The 25,165-nt window shown below is 38.4% G+C and overlaps 1 protein-coding gene across 4 annotated transcripts; it reads right to left on the bottom strand.

Moving 5' to 3' along the window:
* Nucleotides 1-10,196: 10,196 nt before the first annotated feature.
* Nucleotides 10,197-15,808, bottom strand: LOC128512932 (CMRF35-like molecule 8). 4 transcript variants are annotated; one of them, XM_053486465.1, is made up of 12 exons: nucleotides 15,681-15,808; nucleotides 15,191-15,523; nucleotides 14,794-15,099; nucleotides 14,667-14,715; nucleotides 14,501-14,523; nucleotides 14,346-14,385; nucleotides 13,072-13,166; nucleotides 11,221-11,276; nucleotides 10,899-10,958; nucleotides 10,700-10,768; nucleotides 10,507-10,566; nucleotides 10,197-10,399 (listed from the first exon to the last, which is right to left on the bottom strand). In XM_053486465.1, exons 1-11 carry the CDS (start codon nucleotides 15,715-15,717, stop codon nucleotides 10,510-10,512), a joined length of 1,125 nt encoding a protein of 374 aa, XP_053342440.1. In that variant the 5' UTR covers nucleotides 15,718-15,808; the 3' UTR covers nucleotides 10,197-10,399; nucleotides 10,507-10,509. The 4 variants fall into 4 exon arrangements, with proteins under 4 accessions (XP_053342440.1, XP_053342441.1, XP_053342439.1 ...); XM_053486466.1 differs by having other exon boundaries at nucleotides 10,197-10,357; XM_053486464.1 differs by having other exon boundaries at nucleotides 10,197-10,566.
* Between the last annotated feature and the right edge of the window lie 9,357 nt (nucleotides 15,809-25,165).

The following is a 25,165-nucleotide window of genomic DNA, read 5'->3' as shown; positions in this document are numbered from 1 at the left end:
CTTGTGGGCACTGTGTGTGAATGCATGAGAAAAATGATTAGTGTACAATACACTCATTTATAATTTTAAGACTCGTGAGTAATACTCTGAAATAAGCACAGCCGATTTTGTCTGTAGTTGACAGAACTTTAAAAATTGTGCATTCTTTTCTTTTTGATTTTATTATAGAGCAATGACTGTGAAATTATTTACTCATTCCAAATTCAACCTGCACTTTACCTTTGAAAAGAATTGCGACAGAGCAGAGAAACTAGATATTTAACAAGGAACCTCTCTAAAAATACCTCTCTAAAAAAAACACCCAATAAAAGAAGCGTTATGCGCACACATGTGGTCAATGTTATAATAAACAGTACATGCACGCTCGGATGTTGACTACACGAGTGACGCACGCGCATGTGAGACCGAGCAAGGGAGACGATTACCCACAATTCTGCAACGCGCAAGAGAGAAGAATCATCTAACACACAATATGACTGCAGAACAATCCCTGTTATGAGGGTGTTACACCCAAATGTTTCCTGTTGAGTCTGGTTCCTCTCAAGGTTTCTTCCTATTGCCATCTCAGGGAGTTTTCCCTTGCCACTCTGGACGTCGTCCTCGGCTTGCCCATTCACATTTCATTCAAACTTTAATAATTCTTTCGACTGTGTAAAGCTGCTTTTGCGAAAATGTTAATTGTTAAAAGCGCTATACAAATAAAACTAAATTGAATTGAATTGCGCATACATGCCACATGATACACTATGATACTTGTATATCAAGTACTGTATATCAAAACTCGCTCAAGTCAGAATTTATTACAAATTTTTGCTCGTCTTGAGGAACGCCCGCAAACGGGGTTACTCGCAATCTGAGGTTCCACTGTACTCAACAAATTTAGAGAGTCTCTATAAACATGAAGAAAATGTATGAATGTAACTGCTTCCTTTAATATTTTTCTCTATATTTATGAAACCCCTTACATTTGTTATTTCCAAGATTATTGTTTTGACAGTCATTCTTTTGTTATTGTGTATCTTTGTGGTTTTAGTAGTGTGTAAATTATCTTTCACCTGACAGGTAAATACCCCAAAGACAATTTTGTGTATCCTGGTGGTACACAGCATTTATGCAACATACAGTCCATACTTTCAGGGTAAAAAAATATAATTTATAGGGTTTCTCTGGTGTTACAGTAAGTGTAGTGGTGGGTTATTTTTGATCCAGGCTAAATTTTGACTGGAAGCATTGACTCCTGCAGGACTAGCTACAGTATAACACTATACCTAACTGCGAGCGCCAGTAGAAAAAAATGACACCCTAAGCTACGCTTTGCATTACATTGACAGAGCCATAAACAACCTTACTGTATATAATAATTGTCACTTTACATTGCTGATACACATCTTGTCAGACTTCCTCTTATAAAGGTTATATAAACATATCAAAAGTTGCTGAGGTCACAGTTTTAGTAGTAGAGACAGATAGAAGTTTATCGTTTATTAAGAACACTAGGAAACAAAGCAAATGAATAAAATAAAGAGTGTAAACCTCAACAACGAAAACACAGACAAGGATTGGGGGTACTCGTTAAAACAAATAACAAAAGATAGTAGCTCTTAAATAAAGTGTGCATTAATATAAACATGAATCAGTCAAAAACAGTCATGTGACATGGGGGTATCATGGTTACTGTAGGTGATGTACAGGAGCGAGTGGGTTTTGTAGTTTTGTGCTGAATTTGATGCAATAATGACTCAAGTGTAAGTTCACTGAAATTCCTTTTAAAAGCAAACACTGGGAAACTGAACAATTGTTAAACTTACAAAACTCAATATGTCAGTATCTTGGTGAGTATATCAATTCATATATGGAGAACCTACTGTAAAAGGTCCACATAGTATTAAGTAATAAATGTTTTTGTTGTTGTTGTTGTTGTTGTTGTTGTGCTTTTAAATATGTGGTTATTCAACCATAAAGTTTCACTGATCTTAAATGAGTTTAATTAAAACATTTCTTGCACAGATATCATGACTGGGAAAATAAACATGTTAATGTTTGTTGCTGTCATTATAATGTGCTTTTCTGTTGTAGGTTTTTTTTGTTTTGTTTTTTTGGGGGGGGGGATTTGTTGTGCCACCCCTTGTACTGTACCGACGTCCATTCAGCAGTGGAGTGGCTTTAGGATCTGTTCAAGATTACTATAAAAGTAAATTAGTCTGTTTTATGTCCTTTTGTTTCTAAGAATTAAAAATCTGATTTTTTTTTTCATGTCATTTTATTACATGTTGACTTTTATTTATCAATCTTTTCTAGGGAGACATGCAGATTGGGCTAATTAGCATTCCCAAATCCACTACATTTGAAAGTAGAATTATGTTAAAATGCTCTTTGTCGAGTACAGTTCAGCATTTAACACCATAATTCCATCCACACTTACCACCAAGCTGGAGCACCTGAGACTCAGCCCATATCTGTGTCAGTGGATCAACATGTCACATCAACATAGTGCTAAAAAAGGTCTGTCAGCGTCTCTACCATCTCAGATGATTGAGAGAGTTTATACTGCGCTCTAAGGCGCTTAGGAACGTTTACTCCTTCACCATAGAGAGCATCCTTATAGGAAATATCACAACCTGGTTTGGGAACAGCACCATGCAGGACGGATGAGCTCTACACAGGGTGGTGCAATCAGCTAAGCGCATCATCTGAGCCAAGCTCCCTGACCTGCACTCTATAGAAAGAGGTGCTGGACCAAGGCCAGGAAGATAGTGGTGGACCTCAACCACCCCAGCAATGGACTGTTCTCTCTGTTGCAGTCAGAAAAGGGATTCTGCTCACTGAAGACCAACACAGAATCTAAGGATAAGCTTTTTTCTGCAGGCTATATGGGCTTTTAACCAGACCTCTACATAGGACTCAACTGATTGGACATGCTATGTTTCCTTCATACATGTGTTAAAGCACACCAAAATACCAGCTACTGTACATTAAACATTTGCACATTGCACAGGACACATATGTTGCACATTTCTGTGTATAGTTGTGTATGTGATGAATAAAAAATTTGAAATAGAAAAATTAATGCAGATCTCACGAGGGACAGAGTATTTATACACCTGGTTGCCAGGCAATGCTGCAATCAGTGTGGACATGCTACACCTGGCCCAATGTCTATTTAAGGGTCCTGATACCTCGGCACTTCATGCGATCATTTAGGTAGCACCAGTAATGTATCAGGGCCAACGACAAAAACAAAGTGCACAGAAAAAGACAAAGGCAAAGACTCAGCCTCTGTCTCCCTAAGAGAGAGAGAGAGAGAGAGAGAGAAAGAGAGAGAGAGAGAGAGAGACACACACACAACGGTTTAGCGTGCGCTCCTGGGTTAAGTATAAAGTGTACACAAAAAACATGCAAACTCTCATAAATCCTTGGTAAGGGTGTATGCCCGGAGAGGATCTTTAGTTTTATTTTTAGTTCCCAGAGCCACATCTATTCTTGCGTAGATGGCAGTCCTTTTTTTTGTGTTTTCAGTTTTCTTTTGTTTCCTTTTTGTTCATTAATTAATGTCCCTACGCTATCTCCAAACAGGAAGGTCTTCCTATGCGTATCATAAGCACTCTCACAAGCTCCTATTTAATTGACCCTCTCTAAAGCCCTGCATTAGAGCTCTTACACATTATAACATCTTGTGGTGCAGCTCTTCATACCTTCCTGGCAGACCTTCTTTAGCCCTGTCATATTCTTTGGACTTTTCTTGTATAACTTTCTTTAAGTCATCCAAGCATCCATAGCATCTTTACCAGTTTGAGGTCTGGGCTCTGACATGGCTAATCCAAAAGTCAGATTTTGTTTTTCTGAAGCCATTTAATTGCGGACTGGTTTGGTTCATTGTCCTGTTGCGTCAGCCAAGTTCTACAGAGTCTCCACTGATGTATAGATGTTCTGCGTTGCTGCGTGCTGTACTCTATGTTGCTGCATGTTCTTTCCAAATAGGTCAATCTTAATTTTATCAGTGCACAAATCATTTTCCAAATCTAATGTGGAGTGCCAGTGTGCCCTTCTGTATAATTTTAAGCATGCATTTAGTTAGCAACTTCTTTCTTTGTGGTGTCCTGCCATGGACATCCTCCTATTTCAATGTTGGGGAATGTTTCTTTACTTCATTGATGAGTATTTGGGTCATTTTGATTGGACGTCCACCAGAGTTGCCCAGTCCCAATGTCCATCATTTGCTGTAGACTGATGAATTTCTAAAGTCTTTAAAATCACTTTGTAAATTAACAATTCTTGATCATAGATCCTCTGAAAGCTCTTTTTGGGGAGGCATGGCTCTAATTAGCGTATTTTTCTTGTTCGGAGCAAACTCAAAAAAAGTTCTTTTTATATACCATTTCATTTACAAATTACCAAATTATTGCAGAAACCCATGAAATCCCAAAAAGTTTACATCATTTTTTCTTGCCACTGTAATACATATATATGCTAGATCCAAAAAAATTCAATCCAGTGTCTTCTTGTGCCAGTCCTAAGTCTGGATAAATGCAGAGGGTTGTGTCAGGAAGGGCATCGGACATAAAACATTTGCCAAATCAATTATGCGAATCACAAATATAATTCCCATACCGGATCGGTTGTGGCCTGGGTTAACAATGACCGCCGCTGGTGCTGTTGACCTACAGGGTGCGGGTGTAAATTGGACTACTGTTAGTCGAAGAAGGAGAGGAGGAAGGCATGTTCGAAAGCAGAGAAAGAAGAGGAAAGGCAAGAGTTTAGGAGTGATAGTGCGCTAGGAGCAGAGGAGACTAGGAGTTATTCCGAAAGAGGAGTTTGTAAGGAATGTTCTAGAGGTGAAGAGAGTATCAGGTGATGAGTCTAAAGCTGGAAATTGAAGGAGTGATGTTCAATGTTGTTAGTGGTTATGCCCCACAGGTAGGATGTAAGTTAAAAGAGAAGGAGACATTCTGGAGTGAGTTAAATGAAGTGATGCAGAGCATCCCCAGAGGTGAGAGAGTGGTAATTGGTGCAGACTTAAATGGACATGTTGGGGAAGGGAACAGAGGTGATAAAATGTGATGGGCAGGTTTGGTCTTCAGGACAGGAATGTAGAAGGACAGATGATGGTGGACTTTGCAAAGAGGATGGAAATGGCAGTAGTAAATACTTTCCTCCAGAAGAGGCAGGAACATAGTGTGACATATAAGAGTGGAGGCAGAAGCACTCAGGTAGACTACATCTTGTGTCGACGTTGTAATCTGAAAGAGATCAGTGACTGCAAAGTGTTAGTAGGGGAGAGTGTAGCCAGACAACACAGAATGATGGTGTGTAAAATAACCCTGGTGGTAAGGAAAGTGAAGAGGACAAAGGCAGAGCAGAGGACAAAGTGGTGGAATCTGAGGGCCTGTCCACACGGAGACGCGTTTCGCTGTATACGTATTAATTTTTTATCGTATTGGCGTTTCGTCCACACGGATCCGGCGTTTTAGGAGACTGAAACCGCTATTTTTTTAAACGGGGTCCCAAAGTGGATAAATCTAAAAACGACACCCTTGCGTCTTTGTATGTACAGCCAATCCGTATATTTTGTGAATCGATGATGTCATCACATCACGTGTCAGCTGCGTCACACGTAACAGCAACAACAATAATGCCGGACTACATGATTGTGTTCGTGTTGCTACAAAGCCTACTAGCTTTATTACAGCAAAATCTATTGCTTCTATGCAACTGTTATGAGCAACAAGCGAAAATGAACAACACCATCTTGGCATACAGCACGCAAGGTTATGCGCATGCTCAAAGTCTTCTTCTCCGTGTATAGTGTATCTATGGCAGAATTACAGCGCCCCATACTGGTCTGGCATATATACTACACCGTTTTTAGTGGTTTCGTGTGTACGCAGATATTTCTTGAGACGACGCCGTGTTCACGAAAAAAAATTATCGGATAGGAAACGCACCGGCTTCGTGTGGACGGAGTCTGAGAAAGAAAGAATGTTGTGTAGACTTCAGGGAGGAGTTGAGACAGGCTATGGGTGGTCAGGAGGTGCTTTCAGTTGACTGGACAACTACAGCCAATGTGATCAGGGAGACAGGTAGGAGGGTACTTGGTGTATTATCAGGTAAGGGTAAAGTGGACAAGGAGACTTGGTGGTGGAATGAGGAAGTCCAGGAGCGTATACAGGGAAAGAGGCTAGCTAAGAAGAAGTGGGACACTGAGAGGACTGAGGAGAGTAGACAGGAGTACAGGGAGATGCAGAGTAAGGTGAAGGTGGCAAAGGCCAAACAAAGAGCATATGAGGACTTGTATGCTAGATTGGATAGTAAGGAGGGAGAGGTGGATCTGGTTGGCGAGGCAGAGAGATAGAGATGGGAAGGATGTGGTAATGGTGGGTAATGTGAAGATGAAAGGAGTACTTTGAGGAGTTAATGTATGAGGAAAATGAAAGAGAACAAAGAGTAGAAGAGGTGACTGTTGTGGAACAGGAAGTAGCAAATATTAGTAAAAGTGAGGTGAGAAGGGCGTTGAAGAGGATGAAGAGTGGAAAGGCTGTTGGTCCTGATGACATACCTGTGGAGGTATGGAAGTGCTTAGGAGAGGTGGCAGTAGAGTTTCTGACTAGTTTGTTTAACAAGATCTTGGAGAGTGAAAGGATTCGAGAGGAATGGAGGAGAAGTGAATTGGTAGCGATTTTTAAGAACAATGGAGATGTGCAGAGCTGTGGCAATTACAGAGGCATAAAGCTAATGAGCCATACAATGAAGCTGTGGGAAAGAGTAGTGGAAGCTAGGTTAAGGGCAGAGGTGAGCATTTGTAAGCAGCAATATGGTTTTATGCCTAGAAAAAGTACATCAGATACAGTATTTGCTTTGAGGATGTTGGTGGAGAAGTACAGTACAGAGAAGGTAATAAAGAGTTGCATTGTGTCTTTGTAGATTTAGAGAAAGCGCATGACAGGGTGCCCAGGGGAGCTGTGGTGTTGTATGAGGAAGTCTGGAGTGGCAGAGAAGTATGTTAGAGTGGTGCAGGACATGTATGAGAGCTGTAAGACAGTGGTAAGATGGGCTGTAGGTGTGACAGAAGAGTTCAAGGTGGAGGTGGGTCTGCATCAAGGATTGGCTCTGAGACCCTTTTTGTTTGCTCTGGTGATGGACAGGATGACAGATGAGGTAAGATGGGAGTCTCCATGGACTTTGATGTTTGCAGATGACATTGTGCTCTGTAGCGAGAGCAGGGAACAGGTGGAGGAAATTTGGAGAGGTGGAGGTATGCTCTGGAAAGCAGAGGAATGAAGGTTAGCCGCAGCAAGACAGAATACATGTGTGTGAATGAGAGGGACTCAAGAGGAACGGTGAGGCTTCAGGGAGCAGAGGTAAAGAAAGTGCAGGATTTTAAGTACTTAGGGTCAACGGTCCAGAGCAACGGAAAGGAGGTGAAGAGGCGGGTACAGGCAGGTTAGAATGGGTGGAGGAAAGTGTCAGGTGTGTTGTGTGAGTATCAGCGCGAATGAAAGGAAAGGTGTACAGGACAGTGGTGAGACCAGCGATGCTCTACGGCTTAGAGACAGTGGCACTGAAGAAAAGACAGGAGGCAGAGCTAGAGGTAGCAGAACTGAAGATGTTAAGGTTCTCTTTGGGAGTGACAAGGATGGATAGGATCAAGCATGAGTTCATCAGAGGGACAACCCATATTAGATGTTTTGGAGATAAAGTCAGAGAGGCCAGATTGAGGTGGTTTGGACATGTTCAGAGGAGAGATTGTGAATATATCGGTAGAAGGATGCTGAGGTTGGAACTGCCAGGCAGGAGATCTAGAGAAAGACCAAAGAGGAGGTTTATGGATGCAGTGAGAGAGGACATTACTGTAAGTTAGTTGGTGTAAGAGAAGAGGATGCAGAGGATAGGGTTAGATGCAGGCAGATGATTCTGTGGCGACCCCTAAAAGGGAACAGCCGAAAGACAAAGAAGATGAAAGCTGTGGAAAGGATCAAATGATAGTTTTGACAACTGCATTTTTAAACGCAGGTTTTGTTTTGATGGCTTCAAGTTGATTCAATTTATCTTACATTTTGTTAATATATTAAAAAAAAAAACTTCACCACATCCTCCAAATCTTTTTTACAGTTCAACCAGATATACACGCATATACACAGTATATATAGTGACGGCGGGCCACAAAGTGCAGGCGCTTTTCGGAGTGCTTCTTGGAGTGCACCTAACAAGAGGGCAGGCCATCAAAACTCACCTGGGCTGGAAGCAGATCTTTAATCTCACCACTCAGCATTTAATTTACACAAATTATCTGTCTCCCTAGACTTAAGTGGCCCTGAGTCGTGTTCATCTAGGAAAAAGCTGTCTGCTGTCTCTGCTTGCACTGCGCTGCTGGTCTCACCTGCTCTGTCTGGCAGCTAAATGGTGATGGGCAACAAAAACAGTAACACTAAAAAGATGATTACGCCATCCTAGGAAATGCAATGGAATTGATTCAACTTAATGAATGAACAAGAGATGTGGGTATCAAAATATACTGTGTTCTTTTAATACAATAAAAAAATATTTTATTAAAAAGAATTAAACAACTAAAATAAAACTACTTGCTGCAGATTCTCTAAATACACACAAACCACACACTCACTCAGGGGCGTAGATTTAGGGTGGACGGAGGGGATGTGTCCCCACCAATATCCTCCGACCATTGAAAAACATCCCCACCAATAATTCAATCCACTTAAAAAAGAAAAATCGTGCTGTTAACATTAACCTAGATATGCAGAAAGGGATAAATCCTGTTCTCTCCTTGAGTCCTCCTGCCCCCAAAACACATATGAACATTTTGATTGGCTGTGCCTTTCCCTGCTATCATGTGAGAGGCTATGGCTGCGTTCAGATACAAGCAGCGCCAAATGCAGTCGTTTTTTTAAAAAATGCATTCACTGACTTGGCAAACATAAATGATTTGATTCAAGATTTGCACACTAAGACTCAGAAAAAGTGAAATAAAATGATTGCTGTTTAAATGGCATGTGTTTATCCTGTTTTTTCAGGAGACAGAACCTAAACAATTGTGTTGTATATCAGACAGCGATAGAGAGAAGGGGTAACAGGTGATGTTGAACAATGACTTGATATTATTTGTTCTGAGATTTAACATTGATACCAATAATAGGCTGAGGCATTCTCTGTCAATGCTCATAAGGAATCCCTCAATGTTTTTTTAATTAGGGGACAGAAGCAGATCAGCCATGTTGTAGTTCAGGTGAAGAGGCAAGGTCACAGGAGGTGAATCTGAATGTTGATTATATATAACATATAATATGTGTGTGTGTATTATACATGTTAATTATACTATGTCTCACTTTTTTGTCACGCTATTTCATCAGGTGGCAATCCTGTCAGGTACTAGTGCAGTCAGAGGGGAAGAGTTAGGGTCAAAGGTGAGGCCTATTAAAGGCATTGTTTACCCCCAAAAAAAAACTTTGCTCACTATTTACTCCTTAAAGGGTTCCAAACTTTTATGATTTTCTTTATTTTGTTGAATACAAAATAAGATATTGTGAAAAAAGATGAAAACCATTAAACATTGACTTCCGTAGCAGGAAAAACAAATACCATGTAAATCAATAGTTACAAACAACAAGAAGATATCCCAGTTGGGCTAGCCAGGAGTCATAGGCCCTTATCCAGAGCAAATCTACGCCTTTGCACTCACTAAATGATTATTAGCGAGTGTACCAGTTGCTAATGCGGGATTGGGCAGAGGAAAAAAACTGTACTGTAGTCAGCCAATAGAGGGCCACAGTCAGCCCTATAGCTTACTTTGGTACCGCTTCTACTGTAGAACTCTGACCCATGTAGGTTAGCGTATATTTAAATATTTACAAGCAATTTAGGTCACATTACTGAGACAAAATTAGTATAGTTAAATGTAGTGAAAATGTAGTGGAGATTTAAACACCTGGCCAATGAGAATGCAGGCCTATAACCCCTGTCCCCTAGAGCATGCAGCACTGTAAGACCCACCAGATCGCATCTGGCCACTGAGGACGCAATCCTGTAAGTTTCGCCCCATGAGAAGTTGGTGACAAAAATAAAAAATAAAACTAAATTAAAAGAAGAAGTGAGCAGCAAACCTGAAAAAAAACCTGAATCTGAAGAAATGAAACAGAGAATTGAAAAATCTGTAAATAAATGAAGAGAACACTGAAACTAGTTGCTATTATCTATACAATATTTATACTTTTTTTATTTATTTATGTTTATTAAACTTTTTTTGGTACAAATCTAATTCAATACATTCACATCGTCACTATGATGCAAGTCTGTGATATGAGTGTGGGCCGTGTTGTTCTTGTCCTTATCAAGTTTGTTCATAATGCTGAGGAGAACGTGAGACCCAGAAGAGATCCATGACAGTTTACTTTTAACCAAACAGTATGTCAGAATAAATACAATTACTGTGAATAATTATTATTTTACTGTACAGTACATATTTTAATGTGCTAAATATAATTTTTTATCACACACCTCTTAATGATAAACCACAGAGCTGTAGATGATCTTATCGTCAACATAATTTGGGGACACCTGGAACAGTATATAAATAAAGACTATTAAGAGTCTCAGTATCAGATGTCGGCCTGAACAATTACTGAGTAAACAGTTAAATTCTCAACTTGAATTGTTCTGGAATAGACTCCATTTAATGGAAGTAACTTACAGGTTTATTGTTGGATGGAATATTTACTAAGCTGTAGGTCACATCCTGACCATCAACGTTTGATGCTGACTGTGGGTGTAGGAAATTACTTTGTTAAATATTTAATAATGAATAAATGTTACATATTACTACTACTAATAATAATAATAACAATAATAATAATAATGTTGAGAAATGGATTCGTGCATTGCTGTCTTACATTTGGCTGAGAAACAGTGCTGTATATAACGGAGTCTTCAGCCATATTAGCTGTGGGCTGCTTTAAACACACACACACACACACACACACACACACACACACACACACACACACACACACACACACACACAGTTTAAATGTAATCTTAACCAGAAAAAAACAAAAATAACTATTTGGGATCATTACCTCTATTAATTAAATTAAGTAGCATTGGTGAAAACTTCGATAATAGTTCAAGTAAAGTAAAAAGTGATAGTAAATAGTAATATTAAAGGTACATAAAGTTTCTAACAGTATTTAAATAAAAGGTATGGCAACTAACTGTGTGAACAGCGGCGTCATCGCTCCTCTCTCTGTTCCTGATTTGATTTTTTGCTTCTGCAAATCAGAAAGGAAGAATAGAGCGCATGTTTTTAGTTCAGTCAACTATTATAATGTATTAAACTAAACTAAATATCATATATATGACACCAGTGCTGTGAAAAAGTATTTACTCCCTGATTTTTTTAATGCAAATTTGTCACACAACATTATACATTAGCAGCTTTACAAAATCTAAAGAAAATTATGGAAATTAGTATCAAATATGTGATAATATTTGTGTAAATCAAAATGATCAAATTGTCCCTAATGAGCAAGCCAAGGGTCACAGTGGCAAGGACAAACTCCCTGGGATGACAACAGGAAAAAACTTTGAGAAGAACCAGACTCAACAGGAAACCCATCGTCATTAGGGTGATAACAGAGAGCAGAAGTTGTTCTGTAGTCAAAAATACTTTTAATAATTCATACTGTGTGTAGGAAATTGAAAATACAATATAACAGTATTGTTTAAAGTCAGTGTTGAAGGTTCAACAATAAGAAAGAAACTGTGCAAGAATGGCTTCCATGGGAGAGTTCCAAGGTGAAAGTTACTGCTGATAAAAATGAACAAAGCCTTGTCTCACATTTAGCAAAAATCAATTTGATTATCCCCAAGACTCTTGGAGAAAAAATTTTGTGGACTGATGAGAAAAAAGTTTAAGTTTTTGGAAGGTGTGCATCCCGTTAGATCTAGCGTAAAACTACAGTAACACAGCATTTTATAAAAAGAGCATTATCCCGGTAGTCAAATATGGTGGTGGAAGTGTGATGGTCTGGTGCTGTTTTGCAGATTTAGGACGTGAACGACTTGTATACACTTGGGTTAAGCAGCCCACCTCTGAATGGTTCAAGAATAAAATAAATAAAGGTTTTGCAGTTTAGCCTAATTAAAGTCCGAGTTTAAATCAAATTGAGATATTGTGGCATGACCTTAAACAAGCTGGTTAAGGTTAAAAACACTCCAATGTGGCAGAATTAAACAGCACTGTAAGACTCATTATCAGTGGCATAAGTTACTGGTTGGAAGATCGGCGGTTCGATCCCCAGCTCCACCAGGTTGCTATTGTTCACCCCTTGAGCAAAGGCCTTAACCCTAACTGCTCCAGGGGCGCCGTATCATGGCTGACCCTGCGCTCTAACCCCAGTTACGCAGGGATATGCGAAGAAGGAATTTCACTGTGCTGTAATGTATATGTGACAAATAAAGGCTTAACTTAATTTACTTTGGTTATCTTTGCGTCATATTAAATTTGTTTGTAGATCTGATTCATTTAAGTGGGACAAATATCACAGCTCTGTATATTAGAGTAAACTTAAAAAATACACCATAACAGTTTACAGTAGCAAACTAAAAAAAACATTGCAGTAAAAAATATGTACACAGTGCTGAGCCTGTTGAGGACTTTAAAAGCCGCCTAAAAATAGCAGGCTCTGGCGATGAAGCACGGTGGCTTAGTGGTTAGTACTGCAGGTTGCCTTGCAATTTGAGTGTTGGGGGTTCAATCTTGCTCTGGTCTGTGTGGGAGGAGCTTATTCAGTATATTTGTTACAATATGTAGCTTGGATGAGTATGTGTTTGTGCTCTGCAATAAGCTGGCACTCCATGAGCCAACAAAGATTCAATTCAATTGAATGTAATTTTATTCATATATCACTTTTAACAATGGTCATTGTCTCAAAGCAGCTTCACAAAATCAAAATAAAATTTATGGAAGTGTGTAAAGATAAGTTGTATAGAAGATAAAAGGAAGGAGAGGTGTTTTTGTTTTCATTTGAGAATTTTGATGAATAACACACCAAGAAAACTTACTGCATTTCATTCTTAGCATGCATATGATGTTGACCAGTATCACCAGTAGCAAAAGAAAAGCCATCAGGTACCAGTAGATCAGGGTCTTACTCCCACTATAGACACACATTTGTTAGCACAGATTGGCTGAATTCGCTGCGCTACTGGAAAATTATTCTTTTATTCAATCATTTAATCATATATACTCAGCAAAAAAAGAAACGTCCTCTGACTTTCAACTGTTTTTACTTTCAGTAAACTTAATGTGTAAATATTTGTATGAACACTAAAAGAGTCAACACCATAAGACATAAACTAAAAAATCTTTCCCAATGTGTCCCTGAATGAAGGGAGGCTCAAAATCCAAAGTACCAGTCAGTATCTGGTGTGGCCACCAGCTGCTTGAAGTACTGCAGTGCATCTCCTCCTCATGGACTGCCTATTGCGGACAGTCTGAGCACTGATGGAGGGATTGTGTGTTCCTGGTGTGACTCGGGCAGATGTTGTGGCCATCCTGTACCTGTCACGCAGGTGTGATATTCGGATGTACCGATCCTGTGCAGGTGTTGTTACACGTGGTCTTCCCCTGCAAGGATGATCAGCTGTCCTTCCTGTGTCGCTGTCTTAGGCGTCTCCCAGTGCCGACATGACAATTTATTGCCCTAGCCACATCAGCAGTCCTCATGCCTCCCTGCAGCATGCCTAATGCACGTTCACTACGTGAGCAGGGACACTGGGCATCTTTCTTTGAGTGTTTTTCACAGTCAGTAGACAAGTCTCTTTAGTGTCCTGTGTTTTTAGAACTGTGACCTTAAATGCCTACTTTCTGTAAACTGTTAAGGGGTTAACGACCATTCCACAGGTGCATGTTAATTCATTGATTATGGTTAATTGAACGTGCATGGAAAACATTGTTTAAACCCTTTACAATGAAGATCTGTAAAGTTATTTGGGTTTTTACATTATTGTTGAAATACACAGTCCTGAAAAAGAGACGTTTCTTTTTTTGCTGAGTAGATAATGAATGATATATATATGTAGCTCTTACTCCACCAATAACCATAGCAGTAAACTTTGCACATCTATAGGAACTTGACCTAAATACTGTATACGTTTCCTGTTTAACGTGAGCCCATGGCATCCTCTGTGAGTTACAGATGGTAGTTAGGCCTGTGGCTACCATTATGTGTTTTTTTTTTGGTTAGTTTTTTTTTTTTTTTGTTCATGTGTTTTTACATGAGATTATGTGATATGAAAAGGTTTCAAAGTATTTTGTAAAGGTCAGATTCACTCACATGTTTTCCTCACTGCTAGACACTGCAGTCACAGGTGCTACTGTGGGTAATAAATAATTACAATTAACAAACAATGATGAGATGAACAGTTGAAGTAATTTTCTTATTAAATTATTGATTCATTTAAGTGGGATTCATTGAAACATCTATGCTACCTGAAATGTACTTCAGGGCAGATCTGTTAAAAAATCATAAGAAACATAAGAAAAAACTGTAAGTAAAGTAAAAAAACATTATGGTTTAAATATTAAAAATTCGTAAAACTGCAGAGGACAACAGATTACTGTAAATGTCTAGATTAAATGGATCTTTCATACTTACGTGTGCGTATTGACATGGTAAGTGATTGTAGTCAATGTTTTAGTCACAACTAAAAGAAAACAAAAGTCAGTGGAACTTCTGTCTAATGATTTGTTCAATTGTTAAATTTAAGTGTGTGTGATAATACCTGGAGGTGGATCACTGACACTGATGTGAACAGGAACCTGCAGATTTCCTGCACTGCACCAGTACCAGCCAGCATCACACTTCTTCAGTCCTCTTATCTCCACACTAAAGGATCTTTTCCCATCATCACTGAGCAGCACCTTTTCTGATTTCTGGGATGATTCAGGCATTTTTAATGTGCTACAGTTTTTGAATCTGCACCACTGCTTCTGTTCATTCTGATACGCAGCGCTGTAGAGACACTGCACTGTGACGCTGCCTCCTTCCTCACCTCTCACTCTGCTCTCCTTCACAGACAGATCAGGAACTGAGCACGAATAATTTTTATAGTTAATAGTCAATAAGAGCACTGCCAAATACACTGATACACTGAGTATTTGCCGTTTGTAACTTCTTACCTCCTTTTACTGTGATATAAAGCTCTTCTTTAACATCTGGCTCCATGATTCCACCTATCTCTACAACACACCAGTACCATCCAGTGTTTTCTGTCTGGAGATTATTCATAGTCACAGTAAAGAGACTCTCAGCAGGATTATCAGTCACTGTCACTCTCCCCTGTGTATTATTGGCATATGCCTGAATTTTACAGTTATTGTATATGAACTTAGGATAATAGCACCAGTATTTTCTATGTTGTATATATTGCTTATCATAGTGACATGGGATAGTGACAGATGATCCAGTTTGTAGACTGAACTCTCTGAATGCTGACTGAAATCTCTCAATACCTGCATACAAAACAGCAAACCTTTTCTATTACTTTATAGTAATATATTTTCTATTGAAATATTTTATAGTTGATATTGATAAAGTTATTTTATATGCATGATTTTTTTTTATTCATAAATATAAAATAGAATTGAATAATGTGAGAAATGTACTTACTGGAAAAGATGAGAATGAAAATGAAAAAGCAGCTCATGTTAACGTTGCTGTGATGTTGAATGAAGTGTGAGGTTTTCTTGCGTCCTGCTTTTCTGTGAATTTTTTTGTGGCCGTAGAGGCTCAATCGTTTCTCTTCCTGCTAAGCTTACTGTGGTGTCTAAAACCACAACCTGCTTAATTTGGTAACATTTTGTCTTTTCTACTTCAACGGAGAAGAAAAGAAAGGATGATGCAGCAACAAGTGTTCACAGCAGCTATAACAGGACCAACATGTTTTGCTGATATCATATTTTTTTATTAAATTATTATTTCATTTAATGTGCAATTAAAAATGCACTTTAATTTAAAAAATCTCAATATATATATAAATATATATATATATATATATATATATATATATATATATATATATATATATATATATATATATATATATATATTTATTTATTTATTTTTTTTGTGTGTGTGTGTGTGAAATTGCTGTGGCAACACACTTTAGGTTGTGTTGCTAAAAGAAACTAATCATCTTTAATGTGCTTTTCTATATCAAATTCCTATAACTGCATAGCCATAAATTTTGGTCTATATTTACCTTGAATTTTCTTTATCACACAAGTATACCACTGAGCGGCAGCACCTTATTACTATATGTGTAGGACATCTTTATGTTTGGTGTCAGTATTATGGTGCAAAATAAACAGCCATAAGTTAGTAAATTTGTGCACTCCTGCTAAATTAAAAGGGTATCTTTAAAAAATATGTAAGAAAATGATGCCAAGTCATTCTTAGTTTTTCTACCATCCTTAAAATAATTTACCTTACGTGACTCTATTTAATTCTCTATTTAAACTAATTTATTTGTATAGTGTATATAAACCTTGTGTTCCCCTTCAAAGGCTACACTCGATGCTGCGTGAAAACGCTATGGGAACATCTTGTCATGTTGTCGGTTGTGATGTGTGTATCAAACACGCCAAATTTTTGGCTTTTATAACCTCGGTCGGGTGACGTCATCTGATAGGACGCACCTGCAGGTTATAAATAGGAGTGAACCGGAAACATTCCTCAGATTGATTTGTCTGAACGGACGTCCGGTCACATAGGCAGTGCGGCATTGGGACGCAGCATCTCGTTCCCGCCTTTTCAGGGAACAGGGTTACAGCAAAGTAACCCGAGACGTTCCCTTTTAAAGGCTACACTCGATGCTGCGTGAAAACGCTATGGGAACGAGAGTACCAACGCCGCCGCACTGCAAGTGTCTGGACTCCAAGGTTGTGTAGCGTGTGCGCACAAGCCCAAGAAGGTCTCAGAACTATGTCTGGGTAGCTGACTCGAGGACCCGTGGGCCCGGAGTAGCATGAACATCCAAACTATAAATGTAATAAATGTGTGCGGAGAGGACAACCCCTTCGTGTCACAGACTTGCTGCAAGGGAATACCTCTTGCTAGTGCAATTGATGAGGGGATTCCCCTGGTTGAATGAACCCTGATTCCTAGAGGCGAAGTGAGCCCACGCGCCTCACAGGAGAGGGCAATAGCATCTCTCACGCAGCTTGCGGCTTCAAAACATGTAAAAGCTGCTCTGACTTACGCCACTGGCTAATGCGGTGGACGTAAATCTGAAGAGCACGTACTGGACACAGTAAGTGAAGTCTCTCCTGCTCCGAAGCTGTAAAAGCGGAGGACAGAAGGCTTCAAAACAATAGGATGCACTATACACCGCGCCACTGCTCACTTCAAATAATGTAACTTTTGATAAACCCTCTGTCTGACTTTCACATTTTACATTAAAATCAGTTATATTGAACCTACTCTGTTGTGTCTGCTTTTGGGTACTCCAAGCCTGCCTTACATGGGCCAGCCGTGACACAGTAATCATTTCGGCAATCAAGCACGGTACTGAGTGTGTACAGTACATAAACATATAAAAAGCTTGTGAAATAATCTTATGTATGTTTCCAAACATTATAAATATTAATTAATTGCTTCTTATATTCAGCTCTGCTCAACTGTCCATATAATCATAACTTTTTCATAGTGAATGTTTCTTATTCAATTCTATCAAAATGACAATTAAGACCCAGACCACATTATACAAATTGTAATGTTGATGTCAGTGTTTTAAAAGTCTTTAATTTTTCTTTCTTCTCCTCTTGTCATTGTTACTCCTCTTGCCCTAAATCATCCTTTGGGTTTCCTGAAAGAGAAGTGACAAATTGTATTTTCTGTGTAAACAGTAAAATCAAAATAAAAATCAAACACAAAATATTGTTGTGTATTTCATACCCGAATATCAGCACATGAATAGTTTTCATTAAAAAGAAACATAACAGTGGTGCTTACAATCCTTTTGAATGCCACCTTGGAGTGAAGACACCAATAGGAAGAGCACTAAACACACAAACAAAGCACTTACATTGACACAGCCATGATAAAATAACATTAATAGTTCAAAAGTTGAATAAAAATAGTGCTTTTAATAGACTGTTACACCAACCCCAACTACTGATTAATGTACACAGAAACCTGTATTAAAGTCAAAGTGTAATAAGCCTGTTTACTGTTGATTTTAATGTGGCTATAGGATACAGGATCATAATCACTGTGCAAGATTTATTGTAGCTACTTTATGGTTAATTAGCTTTTTCAAATGTATAACATTGTACATTTTTTGCTTGTCTTACATATTTTTGCTTGTCTAAAGAAATCATAAGCAAAAATGTTACCCAAGCATTATATTATATTGTATCATATTATAATAATTTTAACAGAAAGCAACTATGGGTGCTTGGAGCTGCTGGACGTAGTTTGTCTTGTTGGTCATAATTTTAATTTTTAGGTTATACTTAATGAATGCTAAATACATTTAGCCAAATTCGTATAATATAAGAGAACTAAAAAAATCCTTTAGGATGTATTGCTCTAGTAAAACAATTACATTTTTGTGGGCGGAGACTAGCTGGGACAAAATAATTCCCTGAGCATAAGCACCTTTTTTATGCTTGTACCTTTTTTATTTCATATTTTGATAAAATATCATAAAATGATAGGAATAAGTTAACAATATCCAGGCTCAAGGGAGCATGAGAAATTGTTTTCACACATGAACTTTCACTGAAAACTTTGGAGCTATAGAGCGGTTTAACTCTCCTGTCATAGAAGAAATCTTAAGAAATCTTAGGCATCAGGTTGTGAAGGCAAAACCATGGCAAATTACCTGCCAGCACCATCATGCTGCACAATGCATATTATGATGTGCAGTATTTCTTTTTCTTTAGATGATCATAAAACTTTCAAATGAAATTCAGTTGCTAAGGTCTCATAAAAAACACAAAGCTGAAAACCAACACCGTGAAAATACAGAAATGCGTAGGGTCCAAGCACCCTTTGTAAATAATACTGACAGTTGTAAGTTTTTTTTTCAGATTACACAGAACAATAGGGAGATGAATATATAACTTTGTGATGCTATCATAATGCTAAGTCATGTAGAGTGTATATTGTTCCCCAACCTAATGTAGTCCCAGAACAGTACAAATTTTAATCTTCAGAGTTAAGGTTGACCAGTATCACAACATCAGAAAATCATCAAAAGACCAAAACCACAACAGGTTTTCAGCAAGTAAGCAAGCCAGCATGGTCGATGTGTACCCATCACTTGTGATCTCATCTCACAGGAAACTCTTGACAAACTTGTCATCAAAGCTGCAGCCATTTGCAGCAGTAGAACAGCCAGCTTTCAAAGAGTGAATTATCATACTTCAACCTCAAGCCAACGAACGACTGAAGCTGCTGTTCATGAAAAAAGAGGTTGACGGTTGACAGTTATCTTGTTTGTTGATGGATCAGTGGATACGTTTTAACAAATATACATATAAATCAAGGATTTGCATGATAAAAGCATGCTTGTTTAAAGCACATGACAAATATGCCAAATATATATATATATATATATATATATATATATATATATATATATATATATATTTCACTGCACTGTATTTGAGCAGGTTAAACTTTTTTTTTCAGTCACACACGTCTTGCTAGCAAACCACAGATCTTATCAACATCTTTTGGAGACACATGAAACAAAACATAAATAAAGACTAGAGTTCCAATATCAAACCAGCTCTTGCAAATTAGTGAGTAAACTGGTTATTTTACTAGTATATTTTCATTCTTAGCTTGGATTGCACTGGAATAGTCTAAGTTGAATGGAATTTACTTACAGTTTTTTTTATGTACGTTTTAAGGGTTATACTATATTTTATATATATTTTTTCCCCTTTCTTTCTTTCTTTCTTTCTTTCTTTCTTTGTTTCCTGATTGCCCTCTGATTCTGGATATTCCATTAACTGTGTTTGACTCCTGACTGATTTATCTGATTGTTCTTTGGATCTGCCCTTTCTGAAACACTGAAATGTGTTTGGCCCTGTCCTCTATGGACACTAACAAGAATTTCTTCAACCCCCATTAAATGGATTTTTATAACACCTTTGTCCTGTCCATTTTAAATAATACAGTATAACAGAAAATCATCTACACTGTACTGTAAATCCTAATTTGCTCAAAAGTTGCATTCAAAATTTTTAATACAAGAACATGAAATTTATTATTACACCTAACACAAAATTATGATGTGTTATTACTGTAAAGAAATTATGTTAAGTCAACAAATATTTTCTATTTATACAATTAAATAGATTGTGTTTTAAGCAGAAAACATTAATCTTCTTTGTCTTTCGACTGTTCCCTTTCAGGGGTCGCCACAGCGAATCATCTGCCTCCATCTAACCCTATCCTCTGCATCCTCTTCTCTTACACCAACTAACTTTATGTCCTCTCTCACTGCATCCGTAAATCGCCTCTTTGGTCTTCCTCTAGATCTCCTGCCTGGCAGTTCCAACCTCAGCATCCTTCTACCGATATATTCACAATCTCACCTCTGAACATTTCCAAACCACCTCAATCTGGCCTCTCTGACTTTATCTCCAAAACATCTCAAGATTCAAGAATTTATTTTTTGTCACATGCACAATCATACAGAGTACAATATGCAGCGAAATTACTTTTGCGACCACAGAGTCGCGATGTCAGCCACCTAGGGCGCCATCATAGAAAAAAAGGAATAAGATACATTAGGATAACGAGGGTAAAAAATCCCCTCCCAGACTGTCCTTCGAAAAGGGCAGTGTGCGATCAGGGGTACAAAAAATACCTCAGCAACAAGCACATAAAAAAAAAAAAAAAACATGTAATCACAAGACATAAACATTGCAACGATGAGGGTACAGGGGATAGGAAATGTCCAGTGTAGGCAAACAGCTCCAGTCCCTGCAGCTAAAGAGCGCTGGTCCCGATTCCGCCTGCCCCCACTGAAGGGAATAAGCACACGAAGGCGTTGGATATGGGGAAGGTAGAGTGTCTATCTGTAGCTGTTATGTGTGTGCGTGAGTGCGTGCGTGTCAGTTTGTAAGCCTGTAACATCCCGTAATAGTCTGCGCCAGGTGTCCTTGAAGGGGGGGGGAGTAGGATTCCAGAGCGTCTCGTTATCTTGGTCTTCGGGGAGTTTGTTATGTCTCCACATGGGTTGTCCCACTGATCAAATTATTGTTGATCCCATCCATCCTTGTCACTCTCAAGGAAACCCTCAACATCTTCAGCTCTGCTACCTCCAACTCTGCCTCCTGTCTTTTTTTCAGTGCCACTGTCTCTAAGCCATAGAGCATCGCTGGTCTCACCACTGTCCTGTACATCTTTCCTTTTATTCTAAGGACTGATACCTGACACTTTTTTTCCACCTATTCAAACCTGCTTGTACCCGCCTCTTCACGTCTTTTCATTGCTCTGGACCGTTGACGCTGAGTTCTTAAATGTACGCACAGCGCCGCGCTACCGTATGAAACGCACATTCACATCAACTACCAAACAGAGTTTTATCAGTAATCTCCCAGAGTTCCCAACTTCGATTAGATCACCGTCTGACCCCACAGAACTCGATCAGGCGACTGAATATTTAGAGTCGACATTTTGCTATACCTTAGATAATGTAGCTCCAGTTAAAAGAAAAATTATTAGAGTTAAGAAACTTGCTCCCTGGTATAACGATCACACGCGCACTTTGAAACAGACCGCTCGGAAATTAGAACGTAAATGGCGTCAAACTAAATTGCTAGTATTTCAAATAGCATGGAAGGAGAGCATCTTGAACTATAGAAAAGCTCTTAGTGTAGCTAGATCAATAAGACCACTGCAGAAATCTCCACAACAACATCATGCAATAGTGAGGACTTCATGAACTTTTTTAATAATAAAATTGTAAATATTAGGCATAAAATTGAGGTTTTGAAACCGAACGATGTAATTGATGCAGATGTTAATCTAGCCATGTCAGATCAGAACATAGAATACTTTACTCCCCTTGAAGAGAATGAACTAATTTCACTCATCTCTTCTGCAAATTCATCAACCTGTATATTAGATCCTGTACCGACACATTTCCTTAAACAGATAGTACCAGCAATAACAGAACCCCTGTTGAGAATAATTAATTCTTCACTCAGCATTGGTTATGTTCCAAAATCTTTTAAATTAGCAGTTATCAAACCAATAATTAAGAAACCTGACCTCGACCCCTGTCAGCTGTCCAGTTACAGGCCAATATCAAACCTCCCCTTTATCTCTAAAATTCTGGAAAAGGTAGTATCACAGTGCAGCTTTTGACACTATTGATCATAGTATTCTCCTTCACAGATTAGAAAATTTAGTAGGAATTAAGGGAACGGCCCTCTTATTGCTTGGATATTTGACTGATCGTTATCAGTTTGTAGATTTAGATGGTGACTATTCCTCATGTTCTCAAGTTGAGTTTGGTGTTCCACAGGGTTCTGTTTTAGGCCCAATGCTTTTTTCCCTTTACATGCTTCCTCTGGGCAACATAATTCGTAAACATGGTATAAGTTTTCATTGTTATGCTGATGACACACAAGTATACGTTTCAGCAAAACCAGATGAGAAAAACCAGTTTACTAAAGTTGAGCAATATGTGCAGGACATAAGGGATTGGATGTTAATTAATTTCCTTCTGCTTAGTCCTGAGAAGACAGAAGTTTTAGTCATAGGACCACAAGCAGCTAGAAGTAAGCTTTCCAAACACAGCCTTTTATTTGAAGCACATGTAAATAATATTACCAGGATAGCATTCTTTCATCTCAGAAATGTTGCCAAGATAAGAAATATATTGTCTCCAAATGATGCAGAAAAACTAGTTCATGCTTTTATCACATCTAGGTTGGATTATTGTAACGCCTTACTGTCTGGTTGTTTAATAAGGTGCTTCAACAAGTTTCAATTAGTCCAGAATGCAGCAGCGAGAGTCCTCACTCGAGCCAGAAGATACGAGCACATCACTCTTATCTTATCCACACTGCATTGGCTCCCTGTAAAATTTCACATCAATTTTAAAATACCACTCTTGATGTATAAAGCATTAAATGGTCTCGCGCCGCAGTATCTGAGTGAACTGCTAGTGTCTTACAATCCGTCACGCCTACTTCGATCAAAGGAGGCAGGCTGCTTGTCAGTACCACGTATTACTAAAACTACAGCTGGGGGCAGAGCTTTTTTTAAAAAAACTTTATTAGCCAAGCATTTTTGTAAATAGATTAGCCTTAGTTAAAGGAGCAGATCTGGGGGACTCATGGACGTAGAGTTTTAGGTGAACTGGAACTGTATGTTTAGATGCTGTCTTCCCCACTCTCATTGATCACTCAGGTTTGTTGGCAGTGAGGTAATTGGTTGCTTTACATCTCAGGAAGTCCTCATGTCTGTGTTTCCTTTTGGCTCTCACTTTTTAGTTATGCTGTCATAGTTAGTCTTGCCGGAGTCCCTGCCTGCACTCTGCACTAAATATACATTCAACCTATACATTGTTCGACTGTGACCATACTTAACTGCCATTTCTCCATCTCTTTTGCTCTCTCCTCTTTTGCTCTCTTCTCTCTCTCTCTCCCGCTCTTCCGTTTCCTCTACCTATCTCTGTCGAGCTATACATGTCGCTCCTGAGCTGCCATTGATTCAGAACTCCTCTGCCCTCTGGACCTGCCTAACTCGTCCTAGAGTCCTGCTTCTAGTTGGAGATCTCATCACTTGGATGCCCCGTGTGGTCTGCCTGGGATGCGTATGGTGACTGGGGATGGTTCCACTTTTCCATGAAGGTGGTCCTGTCCTCGACTGATGCTGACAGTTGTTCTCTGAGGACCTGTGATTTTAGTCGCTCAGTAGTTCAGAACTGGAATTTCTTACAGTCTACCTGAGTTTCCAGGAACAAACTGGACTTTAATCTTACACAACTCCTTTTATACTTAACTTCCAGTCTTGCATAATATTATGCACATCAATCCCTGCTATCTGTTTTCCCCCAGATGAGGATGGGTTCCCTGTTGAGTCCGGTTCCTCTCAAGGTTACTTCCTATTACCATCTCAGGGAGTTTTTCCTTGCCACTGTCACCTGCGTCCTCGGCTTGCTCATCAGGGACAATCATATCATTTTATTTCATACACATTCACATTTCAAATAAACTTAATTCTTTTGATTGTGTAAAGCAGCTTTGTGACAGTGTAAATTGTTAAAAGCGCTATACAAATAAAATTGAATTGAATTGACCAGCTCTTACTTTTTATAATATATAAATATATTATGATATAAATATATAAATATATTATGATATAAATTATCTCTTTATAAATAAAGTGACCTTCAGTGCGTGAACCTTGCATAATGAGGGTATGGAGAAGCCTGGAAATGTCACTCAAATATTTTTATTTCTTTTGCACACTGTAGTAAATCATGTAAGATAAGATGAGATAACATATAAATTTAGTTGTCCTGCAGTGGGGAAATTTCTATGTTACAGAAAGAAAATGTGCAAATATAAAGTAGTAACAAAACAGTGTATAAATAAAAAAGAAAAAACAATACAATAATTATGAATTGCACTAGGTAATATTGCACAGTTTAAAATAGTGTAATTGCACATAAACAGTAAATTACTGTGCATTATGGTGATGGTTCACTGGGAGCAACTTGAATTGAAGTCTTATAGGGAGAAAAGCCCTTTGATGGCGCACCTTTAGACAGGAGATCATGTTGAGTTTAATTTAATTTGGCTACATGATCATAATTAATGACTAAAATGTTTGCTACTTTGTTGTTCCAAGTAGGACAGCCATGATTTAATAGTTTTGTGTCCCAACAACATTTTAAACATGTGTTTAAAGATAAGGCAAGCAATACTAAGCAGAAGAATCAGCTGTTACAGTACTACTATAGAATCCAGGCATCATTAAATCAGTGTAACATAATCCACATTTTTGGGAAGCCTAAAATTGTTCACCAAACCTAGTATGGTATGGACGGATGGATACTGTGGATAGATAAATATATAGATACTGTAAATAGATATTATTTATTGATCTCTAAGTGG

This window comes from Clarias gariepinus, chromosome 25, assembly GCF_024256425.1.
Source record: "Clarias gariepinus isolate MV-2021 ecotype Netherlands chromosome 25, CGAR_prim_01v2, whole genome shotgun sequence".
Classification (NCBI taxonomy): Eukaryota; Metazoa; Chordata; class Actinopteri; order Siluriformes; family Clariidae; genus Clarias; species Clarias gariepinus.
The sequence above is the reverse complement of the archived record's forward strand: the minus strand, read 5'-3'. Positions and strand labels throughout refer to the sequence as shown.

Excerpts from the sequence above, each read along its gene's own strand:
- LOC128512932 (XM_053486464.1), bottom strand. The coding sequence starts at position 15,717 with ATGAGCTGCTTTTTCATTTTCATTCTCATCTTTTCCA. Across the intron at positions 15,524-15,680 it reads TTTCATTCTCATCTTTTCCA|GTATTGAGAGATTTCAGTCA; the intron begins GTAAGTACATTT and ends TTTTGTATGCAG. Across the intron at positions 11,277-13,071 it reads CATGCTAAGAATGAAATGCA|AAGCAAAAAATCAAATCAGG; the intron begins GTAAGTTTTCTT and ends TCTGATTTGCAG.